Source organism: Engraulis encrasicolus, chromosome 20 (assembly GCF_034702125.1).
Source record: "Engraulis encrasicolus isolate BLACKSEA-1 chromosome 20, IST_EnEncr_1.0, whole genome shotgun sequence".
Lineage (NCBI taxonomy): Eukaryota > Metazoa > Chordata > Actinopteri > Clupeiformes > Engraulidae > Engraulis > Engraulis encrasicolus.
In genome coordinates this window covers 50340240-50352739 of record NC_085876.1, presented here as the reverse complement: position 1 = coordinate 50352739, position 12500 = coordinate 50340240, and the positions used below count along the sequence as shown (strand labels likewise).

At 45.6% G+C, this 12500-nt stretch overlaps 1 protein-coding gene across 1 annotated transcript in view; it reads right to left on the bottom strand.

Moving 5' to 3' along the window:
* The window catches only part of LOC134436084 (DNA topoisomerase 2-beta-like), a 61652-nt gene that overhangs the window by 2295 nt on the left and 46857 nt on the right, over window positions 1-12500 (bottom strand). The window contains exons 24-27 of the mRNA XM_063185110.1: window positions 8215-8446; window positions 5822-5904; window positions 4991-5101; window positions 1162-1332 (exon numbers count right to left, since the gene is read on the bottom strand). Of these exons, the coding sequence (XP_063041180.1) occupies window positions 1162-1332; window positions 4991-5101; window positions 5822-5904; window positions 8215-8446 (597 nt within the window). The remainder of the gene's footprint in view (window positions 1-1161; window positions 1333-4990; window positions 5102-5821; window positions 5905-8214; window positions 8447-12500) is intronic.

Below are 12500 nucleotides of genomic sequence, written 5' to 3'. Positions count from 1 at the left end.
AATGGCACAAATATATACAGTATACCCACTTCAAAAAAATCTCAGATATACAGTATACCCTCTTCAGAAAAGTAGACTACACCACTGCCCCTCACCCTCATTCATGCTCTATTCCTCCATCCCAATGTGACTACACTCAATATATTTGCTATTATTACATCTTTCCGCGTACCCCCTGATGTGTGCTCGCGTACCCCTAGTGGTACACGTACCCCTGGTTGGGAACCACTGTTTTAATGTAAATGGACATCCACGATAGAAACGATAGGGATGCAGATAAACCTATTGACGCCTAAAGCACCTACAAAAAAGGGTGCCGAATGCCCTTGTTAAGAAAAGTTGCCCTCTGCCTATAAAAACTAAATATCTCAGCCTCTGAACCACATAAAAACATGCAATAAGTTGCATTTAAAATCCTAAGACCTTCATCTTGCATTAGAATGTGTTCATTCAGCTCGACCAAGATTTTTAATGAAATTGTCTCAAATCTCATGAGCCTGAATGTTGCGTAATGCAGTTCCAGGCGCCAGGGCCAATGTTGCGCAAAGCAAAACCCAGCATCAATGGGTTATGTAAACTTAGACCCAGACAAAGTGAGTGTGTGTGTGTTGACTCTGTAAGCTGCTACTGTATGTGGCAAGCTGACCTTCCAATGACATGATGCACCCAAAATGCACATACTGATGATGTCTCACACACACACACACACACACACACACACACACACACACACACACACACACACACACACACACACACACACACACACACACACACACACACACACACACACAGGACAATGTGTGAGTGTGTGTGAAAGACAGTTGGCTGACATGTGAATGGATCCACACACACACACACACACACACACAGGTGGGCATATGCATATGTGCAGTGTCCTCACAGGTGGGGCTAGTGCGGCTTCCTGTCACCACACCTGCTGCGCTGCGTTGGCGCCTACAAATGCTCACCTCTAAAGGGGACGCAGCGGTGTGTGTGTGTGTTTCTCTGTGTGTGTGTGTGTGTGTGTGTGTGTGTGTGTGTGTGTGTGTGTGTGTGTGTGTGTGTGTGTGTGTGTTTCTGTGTGTGTGTGTGTGTGTGTGTCTCACTTTGAGTGCTGGTGTGTGTGTGTGTGTGTGTGTGTGTGCGTATGTGTGTCACCTTTGAGTGCTGCTGGTGCTGATGCGGTCATCTTCTTGGCCCCCGTGTCCGAGTCGGAGTCCCAGACGGATGCGGAGTGGGGTGTGGACAGGTCTGCTTTGGGCTTGGGCTTGGGCTTGGCCGGCGTCTTCCTGGGTTTGGGGGTCGCCCCTTCCGACGGCCTCTTAGCTGCTGTGGAGGGAAGGGGGAGGGGGGAAACCATCAGAACAAAACAAAATGTGTCTCTGGGTGTGTGTGTGTGTGTGTGTGTGTGCGCGTCTTCCTGGGTTTGGGAGTCGCCCCTTCCGACGGTCTCTTAGCTGGAGGGAGGGGGGCGCGTCAGAACAAAATGTGTGTGTGTGCGTATGCATGTGTGTCAGGGGTGAAACGTGAGTTTTTTCCCCACCAGTCACTCTGGCAGGTAGATTTCAAAATCTACCAGTCACTCGCCATTTTTACCAGTGAACTCATGCTATAATAATAATAAGTGTGTGTGTGTGTGTGTGTGTGTGTGTGTGTGTGTGTGTGTGTGTGTGTGTGTGTGTGTGTGTGTGTCTAGGGCTGCTAGAGGGTTCTCAGTTCTAGCAGTGATCCTGTTCTTCAATGTAATTCTTATGTGTCCTGTTGTGGTTGGATGAGTTTTGCACCAACTTGTTAGGGGTGTAAATAACACCCTTCATGGCGATTCGGTTCAATACCGATTCTTTAGGCTAGGGTTTCCCAAACTGGGGTGCGTGCACCCCTGGGGATGCGCGCCTGCGGCCTGCCATAAGGGGGTGCGCAAGCTAAATAGAGCCTTGGTGGATATGTGAGTTTTTATACAGCATTAATGAACATTTAAATAGTTTTTAATTGTATGGTGAATTGTATGCTGGAAGAAAGGGTCCACCTGAAGTTTAGTTTAACTCCTAGACAATTGGAAAAGAGGATTCCCCAATACAACTGCCCATAATGTGCAGTGATTCATAGTTGCGTGGCCATCAGCACACCAAAATATTTGCTTAGGGGATGCGCCGACTACATTGAAATGTAGGTGGGGGTGCGCAGGGGAAAAAGTTTGGGAACCGCTGCTTTAGGCCAACGATTAAAGTATTTTTGATACTTAAGAGTGCTTCACGATTCGATTCAAATCAATGGTTCACATTTTTTTTTACCTTACAGGCTTTGCTTATGTTTGAAAATGTTAAATAAATCAACAAAAGCTGACATCTGCATGCATTTAATTTGACGGAGATCTTTAATATTATGATCATTATAACTTCATGACTTCAAATGCCTCACAAAATGAGCAAAAAAATTACAAAAATCGATTTGTCATTTCTCTAGTGGGGGAATCGATTAATTGAATCGTGGGCTGTAGGATCGATAGCCTGGTTCACACCAGACGGTGTATGTGTAGCTTCGGCGCCCCCTGGCGGAGCAGAGCTACACACACTACCGTCTGGTACACAGCCATAGAGCATGCTCCGTCTCCAACCAGAAAATAGGCTGAGAATTTATTGCTTCGGCACGGCCTCCTCACCAACAAATTCCTTCAAAAACCTTCCTGTTAATCTTTAAAGAGTCAATATAGTCTCTAATCTGTCTTGTGACTCCTCAATGTGAGTTACCGTTGATTTTGAAGCAATACATTCTCAGCCTATTTTCTGGTTGGAGACGGAGCATGCTCTATGGCTGTGTACCAGACGGTAGTGTGTGTAGCTCTGCGCCGCCAGGGGACGCCGAAGCTACACACACACCGTCTGGTGTGAACCAGGCTAGTTTAAATGGGTCTAGTAAACACTGTTGCTGCAGCAGAGGGGAGCAGAGAGAGTTCACGCACTCACACACACATGCGCACAGGCACACACACATACAAGCACGCACGCAGACACACACGCACATACACTCCCACGCACACACACACACGTAGACACACACGCACATACACACGCACGCACGCACACACACGTGGACACACACGCACATACACTCCCACACACGCACACACACGTAGACACACGCACATACACACATAGGCACGCAGACACACACACGCAGACACACACACACACACACACACACACACACACACACACAAGCATATCCCCGCTCGCAGGAGCCGTGCTGCAGATAATATGCTAGTCTGGCAAAGCAGTCAACAAAAAGACTCTCGGCCTCTCGAGTCTGATGAACGAATAGAAATCTCGAAACAGACAAAGAGTCCCGAAAAGACCCTTCTGCAGCCATATTACACTCAATTTCCTTACCGACTCCGATGCCGTTAAAGGTGTCTTTACGCCGAGCCAAACACACACACACAGACACAGACACAGACACAGACACACAGACACACACACACACAGACACACACACACACACACACACACACACACACACTCCACTCAATTTCCCTACTGACTCCGACGACGTTAAAGGTGTCTTAATGCTGAGCCAAATGCACATTTCTCCTGTTTAAACAACTCATCCGCCTGACAAGTGTGTGGATGGATGGAGCGGGAATGCTCAGCGAGAAGAGACGATCAAATATTTATTTTTATGAAAGTGTGTGAGCAGTGACACTACACTGCTCAGGGTTCCTGTGTGAATAATCAGCTGTACAGTAGCCTGAGGGAGAAGACTCATAAGTGGGCTGCAATAAAACTCTCTTGTCTTTAGGAAGAGGAGCGGTGCGATGCGATGCGATGCGGGTTCTAGAGTGCTGGGTGGGTGGGTGGGTGTGTGGGGACATCTGGTGGTGGGGAGTGGTAGTGGTTATGGCTGGGCAAAAAAAAAAAAAAAAAAAGTTGTGGAAGTGACAATCGTAACCTGTAAAATCAGTGATCAATTATATGACTAGTAATTGTTGGCCATCGTTACCGTTATTAGCATAGCATCGCTGCCCAGCAGAAACCCCGGATCTCCACTATTTCTATTAATTATTTTATATTCGTTCTTATTTCATTATAAAATGGAAATCAGTCCTACTGGCCAGTTTCCATGATTTGTATGATAAATGATTTCATAACCAACTTAATATATAATAAAATGATTATTCAAGCAAACGTGTTATTCTAGTTTCAAGTAAAAAGCATTTACAAATAATTTAATAACCAACTTAAAATAACAAAATGATTATCCAATTAGAAAATAGTGACTAATAAATTAAAATGATTATCCAATTAGAAAATAGTGACTAATAAATTAATAAGCTAAAAACTATTTTTTAAAAGCTGAGATAACTTAAGTTGTGATAGGCCACCGCTCAGCTGTTTAGAAGGTGCAGGATTCAGTAAAACATTCTGTATAAAAAGAAGACAATCTGCACACTTCAGGTCTATTTTTGTGCAAAGAAGCTTTACTTGACTTGCAAGCTTTCGGTCCTTAGACCTTCATCAGGCAGAGAAAAAGTTGAGATACGAAGTTTCTTCACAACATTTTCTTGACATCCTGTGTATTCTACAAGTTGTGTTTGTTCATGCACTGTACATACAAGGACAGTACAGTTGTGTGATTCTGCCCACTCCTTCAAAGGAAAGTCTTTTTGGTGATCGTGAATTAACATTGGCTGATATGGTAGAAGGTGTGTAGGAGGTGTTGTCTGTTTTTGGCGGGCACTGTGGAATTGGGATGCGGTGTTTGGTGTTGTGAGGACACCTGGTGGTGGAAAGGGAAATGACATAATTGTTTTTGCTGGGCGCTTGTGTCTGTGTATGTGTGTGCGTGTCTGTCTGTTTGTATGTGTGTGTGTGTGTGTGTGTGTCCAGCTGTAGGAGGGGTAATAACAGTGTGTGCGTGCATGCTTGTGTGTGTGTGTGTGGTGTGTGTGTGTGTGTGTTTGTGCGTGTGTGTGTGTGTGTGTGTGTGCTACCTTTTTTGGCGGGCGTTGGCTTTTCGAATGCTGAGCTGCTGGAGTATGTGGAGAAGGCTTGGCTGTGGTCCTCCTCACTGTCCGACTTGCCACCATCTACAACACAAACATCTACAGACACACACACACACACACACACACACACACGCACAGACGCACGCACGCACACACAGACAGACAGACAGACACGCACGCACACGCGCACACACACACGCAGACACACAAGCATTTCAAAAACAAGTTCCAACAACCATTGAAAAAACTTGGGCGTCTCAACAGCCATGAAGATAAAATGTAAAAAACTTTTTAAGTATGTACCAAGTGTTTGATAAAAGGCTTCCCCCTCCTTTTTGTACCTCAAATGTTTTTTTAAATCCTTTTATGGCACATTAATTATTATTTAATATTTCTTATCAACAGGTCCTGACGTGGCCTAACGGTAGGGCACTAGGTTACTACGCCGGCGACCCGGGTTCGATTATGGCCAGGGTCATTTGCCAATCCTCCCACCCATCCCTCTCTCTCCCACTCACCTCTTATACTGTACTATCGAAATGGAGGCAAACATGCCCCTGAATATATATATATATTTAAATAATTAAAACTTTTTTCGCACACCTCATCTGGCAGGTGCGTCAGAGATGGCCCATAGTCACTCAGCAGACAACTTGAAAAAAACTCCAGCACACTGACCATTTAGCTGTTTTACTTTAATGAACAACGTTTCGGTACTGATGAAGGTCTAGTACCGAAACGTCGTTCATTAAAGTAAAACAGCGAAATTATTTAAATAATAATAAGAAAAAAGTAATATCAGCAACATGTGTTTACCGCTGTCGTCGCTCTTGTCGGAGAAGGCCGTTTTGGAGGTGAATGTCTTCGTGGGCGTCTTCTTCTTGGCTGCAGGCGTCGACCTTCATCAGACAGAAGCAGAAGCAGTCAGTTAATAAAACAAAACAAAACAAGCAATACCAGACAGAAGCAGTCAGTTAATAAAACAAAACAAGCAATAACATCTCTGTCAGTCAATCAGATTATCTATCACTACTTGCAAAACACTCAATCAAATCTGTCAATTATCCAATTATCCATCAAACAGCCAACCGATCAAACCGCCAACCGATCGAATATACTGGGGGGAGTTACCACACATACCAAAAATCATATTTCACTAATAAATTTAATATTTATTCCAATTCACACACACACACACACACACACACACACACACGCACACGCACGCGCACGCACGCACGCACGCACACACGCATACACAGGTGAGATTTCTGCTGGTGATGTAGTGCTGCTTACGATGTGTGTGTGGGTCTGGGTGGGAAGTGTAGTGTCTGCTTACGATGTGTGTGTGGGTCTGGGTGTATGTCTGCTTACGATGTGTGTGTGGCTCTGGGTGGGAATAGTGATGCAATGTCTCCTTACGATGTGTGTGTGGGTCTGGGTGGGAAGATGTGATGTAGTGTCTCCTTACGATGTGTGTGTGGGTCTGGGTGTAATGTCTCCTTACGATGTGTGTGTGGGTCTGGGTGGTGTAATGTCTCCTTACGATGTGTGTGTGGGTCTGGGTGGGAATATGTACAAAGCGGATTCCAAAAAAGTTGGGACACTTTGTATTTTGTGAATAAAATCAAAACGCTGGCATTTTCAAAACATTCAATATGTTAACAAGGTAGAACATTATGTACAGACAACAAATCAGTTGTTAAAGTGAAGCAGAATTATTGTTTTGAGGTAATTATGTGATCATTTAAAATTTCACCCTTGCAACAAATCCCAAAAAAGTTGGGACAGGGCCAATAAAATGCATTTTATATTAGATAAGACTAAACACAACACAAGGGATGAGACTGAACAGTTAAATACTTTGACTGATGGCATAATTTTATTCAAAAATTAGATATTTTGATGTGCAAGACATGATTTCAGCAGCTCAACTGATAGGTGTGTTCTTCAACTTGTTTACCTTTTTGTTATGCTTAATATGGGCATATCCTGACTGCAAGAAAACAATTTTGTGACCTGTTTACTCTTATGATGGAACCACACTGTTGGAACATAGTAGAGATTTAAATTTGCCACCATTAGGGGACAATACCTAAAGGCGGTGCTCCAAAATATAATGCCTTGGTAGCTATGTTTGCTTTTTAAAGTCTGTATGCATCATTTAACATTCATTTTAATGCTCTACATGAGTAAGAAGACCCTAACCAAGTCACCTCTGCACCCCCTTACCATCGTATATGCTGTCTTTCAGACTGACCACTAAATCAAGCTGAAGTATTCATTTTCTATATAACCTGGAGGGTGCATGACTCCATAATTTTCAAACAGGATAAACTATTTTCCATCCTGTAATCAGAGGACAGTTTCACATGTCTCCTAGGTCCATAGAATGAGCTTTTCTGCATGTAACACTGTTTAATGTCTGCATCATGTGCATTAATCAAGTGTTGTGTTTATGGTCATTTTTTCGAGAGCTGTCATTGTTGGAGTGTCATAGCTTGCTTATTGACCACAAGTATGTCATGATCTCATAACTCATGCAATGATAACACAGAACTCTATATTACGGAAATAGGCCTTATATGCCTGCAATTTTGATAATTCAATCTTTCTGTGTAATAGATAAGTAATTAGTCCCTCAAAATCTTCACTGCTGAGTGCCACAGCCTTTCTGTGATGGTATTTTAGTTGTGCATTAATGTTTTTTGAGATTTGTTGCATGGGTCAAATTTTAAATGATCACATAATTACCTCAAAACAATAATTCTGCTCGACTTTAACAACTGATATGTTGTCTGTACATAATGCTCTACCTTATTAACATATTAGATGTTTTGAAAATGACAGCATTTTGATTTTATTCACAAAATACAAAGTGTCCCAACTTTTTTGGAATCCGCTTTGTAGTGTCTCCTTACGATGTGTGTGTGGGTCTGGGTGGGAAGATGTGATGTAGTGTCTCCTTACGATGTGTGTGTGGGTCTGGGTGGGAAGATGTTATAATGTCTGCTTACGATGTGTGTGTGGGTCTGGGTGGGAATATGTCTGTAGTGTCTCCTTACGATGTGTGTGTGAGTCTGGGTGGGAATATGTCTGTAGTGTCTCCTTACGATGTGTGTGTGAGTCTGGGTGGGAATATGTCTGTAGTGTCTCCTTACGATGTGTGTGTGGGTCTGGGTGGGAATATGTCTGTAGTGTCTCCTTACGATGTGTGTGTGGCTCTGGGTGGGAAGATGTCGTCCTCGTCCTCGTCCTGCGTGGTGTTGCTGTTGCTGAACAGCTCCCTGCTCGGCTGCGAGTCGCCGTAGGAACGCAGCGGAGACGACGAGCGGCCCGTCGCCACGGGTGACGAGCGGCCATCTTCCTCCTCCTGGTCGTCGTCATCGTCGCCGCCGCCCTCCTCCTCCGAGAAGTCAAACGTGTACTTGGCCTTACCAGCTGAGGAGGAGGAAGATGATGAAGAGGAGGAGGAGAGGAGGAGGAAGAGGAGGAGGAGGAGGAGGGGTAGGAAGAGGATGAGGAGAGGAGGAGGAGGAGAACAGGAGGAGAAGTAGAGGAGAAGGGGAAGGAGGATGAAGAGGAAGGGAGGAAGAGGAGGAGGAGGAGGAAGGGAGGAGGAGGAGGAGCAGGAGATGAGGAGGAGGAAGAGGAGGATGAGGATGGGGATGAGGAGGAGGAAGGGAGGAGGAGGAGGATGAGGAGGAGGAGGAGATGAGGAGGAGGAAGAGGAGGAGGAGGAGGATGAGGAGGAGGAGGAGATGAGGAGGAGGAAGAGGAGGATGAGGAGATGAGGAGGAGGAGGAGGAGGAGGAGGAGATGATGAGGAGGAAGAGATGGGGATGAGGAGGAGGAAGAGGAGGATGAGGAGGAGGAGGAGATGGGGAGGAGGAGGAGGAGGAAGAGGAGGAGATGAGGAGGAGGAGGAGTAGATGAGGAGGAGGATGAGGAAGAGGATGAGGAAGAGATGAGGAGGAGGAGGAGGAGGAGGAGGATGAGGAGGATGAGGAGGAGGAGGAGGAGGAGGAGGAGGAGGAAGAGGAGGATGAGGAGGATGAGGAGGAGATGAGGAGGAGGAGGAAGAGGAGGAGGAGGAAGAAGAAGAGGAAGAGGAGGAGGGGTAGGAAGAGGAAGAGGAGGAGAGATTTAAAACTCATTTATTGGACTTCAACACCAGTTCATAACATACAATATTTTACCATCATCAATTGTCCATAGTCATTTCTTGTCATTCCTTGTCATCTTAAAATAGGTTCAGTAATTCAGTTACAATCCTTGACTCAACCATAGCTTAAAAACGCCAATACAATTCACCAGTTTCCCCTCTTGCTCCAAGGAGAAGGAGGAAGAAGAGGAAGAAGAGGAAGAAGAGGAGGAGATAAGGAGGAGAGGAGGAAGAAGAAGAGGAGGAAGAAGGAGAGGAAGAGGAAGAGGAGATAAGGAGGAGAGGAGGAAGAAGAAGAGGAGGAAGAAGGAGAGGAAGAGGAAGAGGAGGAGGGGGTGGAGGAGGAGGAAGAAGAGGAAGAAGAAGAAGAGAACGCACACATTTGTAACCGCACAAATACACCCCCGTGACATGAGCGAAGCAAGCGACGGAAGTAATCGACTTTGCATTGAGTCGCGCAACAAAAGCGAATCGGGCGACTACAGGCGATTCGGGCGACAAGAGCAACAGTTTGTAGTTTCACTCCTGGGAATATTATGCAAATTAGCTATGACACGGTTCGGCGGCAGCCACCACAATGCTTGCATCCCGCTTTTAACGGACATACTCTAGTCGCTTCAATCGCTCGTATCGCTCTTGTTGCACTGAAACGATTCTCTGTCCCTTGAATCTCGCTGCGGCGGGTGTATTGGCCCTTGTAACAGGCAAGCCTCCCCACTCCCAGCTCCTCTCCTCTCCTCCACTGCAGAAGTGCAACTCCATGTATTTTATTGCACCTGAATAGTCCGTCCTTATAGGCACTCCACCTTATTCTCCCTGTGTGTGTATCTGCATGCTTAAGTGTGTGTGTGTATCTGCATGCTTAATGCCGTGTACAGACCAAGAGCGAACGGGGCGAACGAAGCGACGGAAGTCATTATTTCTCTATGGAGGGCACGCGACCTGCGCTACCAAAGCGAATTCGCCAGTAGCGAAGCTTCTTGCGCGACCAGAGCGAATTTTTAAGATTAAACTAAATCTAATCGCAGGCGAATTCGCTCTGACGCTGTTCGGCGACAACCAATCGGAACGTTCATATCTCCGAATGTCCCAGGCTGTCAAGCCAGAGCCGTTATGTGATTAGCTGAATCAAACATGTCAATGCTGCGTCTCGAGCGAATACAGCGTATTCAATGCGAAACTTCTTCTGCTACCCACGCTACCAGGCAGCGTAGTTCGCTCTTGGTCTGGACACGGCATAAGTGTGTGTGTGTGTATCTGCATGCTTAAGTGTGTGTGTGTGTATCTGCATGCTTAAGTGTGTGTGTGTACCTGCATGCTTAAGTGTGTGTGTGTATCTGCATGCTTAAGTGTGTGTGTGTATCTGCATGCTTAAGAGTATGTGCGCGTGTGTGTGCATATACTGTATGCCTGTGTGTGTCTATACACTTAACATATACATAACATATACGTGTGTGTGTGTGTGTGTGTGTGTGTGTGTGTGTGTGTGTGTGTGTGTGTGTGTGTGTGTGTGTGTGTGTGTGTGTGTGTGTGTGACTGAATATTCTGCATGTGTGTTTGCCTGTGGCTCATTAGTGTCTTCCTTAAGCAGTGGTGCGGTGCTGTGTGTGTGTGTGTGCAGGGTGTCTGCAGGTTTTAACAAGTGAAATTTTAGACTTTTTTAGACCTTTTTTAGACCATGGGCAAAATTTTAGACCTTCGTGGAGTATTGAAAAATGTAATAAAGCCAGATTGTGGTCAATTGACAGGCGCGCGCACACGCACACGCACACGCACACGCACACGCACACGCACACACACACACACACACACACACACACACACACACACGTCACACACACACACACACACAGAAGCCGACAGGGGGGGGGCAAAGGGGACAGTTGACACGGGCCCTGAGAAAGAGGGCCCCCAGAATTGGGACCCAATTGTATTGTATTTATTGAGAGGGGGGCCTTTCAGATGATTTAGTCCCGGGCCCGGTAAAAGCCGTCAGTGGCCCTGCACACACTACACACACACACACACACACACACACACACACACACACACAGAAGCCGACAGGGGGGGCAAAGGGGACAGTTGACACGGGCCCTGAGAAAGAGGGCCCCCAGAATTGGGACCCAATTGTATTGTATTTATTGAGAGGGGGGCCTTTCAGATGATTTAGTCCCGGGCCCGGTAAAAGCTGTCAGTGGCCCTGCACACACTACACACACACACACACACACACACACACACACACACACACCTGTGCATCTGAATGAATGCAATAGTGAATATTATAAGCATAAAGAGATCTGATCATAAATGACCAGTGAGAAGGTACAATGTTCGCTTTCACAATTTCAAGTGATCAAAGCCAGCAATTGTGAATAGCCTGTCTTTACATTGCACTGACTGAGGATTTTAAATGTGAATAAGAATGCCATATATATGCAAGCAAGAGGACCTAACCAAGATAGAAGAACAGAACATGAGCTGACACCACTGCTGCCATAAAATGCTGCCATAAAATGACGTTTATTTGTTTCATCTATTGGAGGTGTCCAAGAGAACGTCTTATGGCAGTTAATACTAATAACAAAATAGTTCGAAATTTTGACCAACTCAGCCCTTGCCACTCAATCCAAAGATTCATGCCTTATTCGTTTTAGGGGGGTTGTACCAGAGGTCTCACGCAAGCTAGAGTGTCACCTGCATGGCAGCTCAAGAGAGCGTGACGCGAGAAAGATTCTGCCACGGCATGAGAGTCGGTGTAATGCGCAGCTGGCTACGGTATTCAAAATCTAGCGCTCGTTTGATCTAGACGTAGCGTAGGCTTAACATATTTTAAGCAGCATAACGTGAAGCTAAATGGTGATCAATTCAGAAGTAGCAGGCAAAGAAAACGCAAAACGGGGTTATAACAACTAAATCATCCATCGACATAGCATATAGGCCTATCTTATCCATTGCACAATATCGTTTCATGTGCTTTGACTCCTGAGGTCTTTCAAAACATTGACGGACCTAGAGCTAATGAGAAGTGCATGTGACAGCACACACGAAACATTTGTGCGTGGACATGACCGTAACAGCTCAAATGCCCACCAGTTTGCAAATTGCTACCACAGAACCAGTACAAAATACCAAGGCATCAAACAGAATAGGCCTACAACAAAGGCACTTCCATGGGAATTCGACTGTTAACTCGCTCATAATTTCAGATTAGCCACACACACACACACGTCGCTACTCTCTTTCGCTCGCACAGACACAAGCTTCGCCAACTTTGAGGCTAACGACTACGCTAGACTGCTAAGCCACGGCCAACACCTGACTATTCCA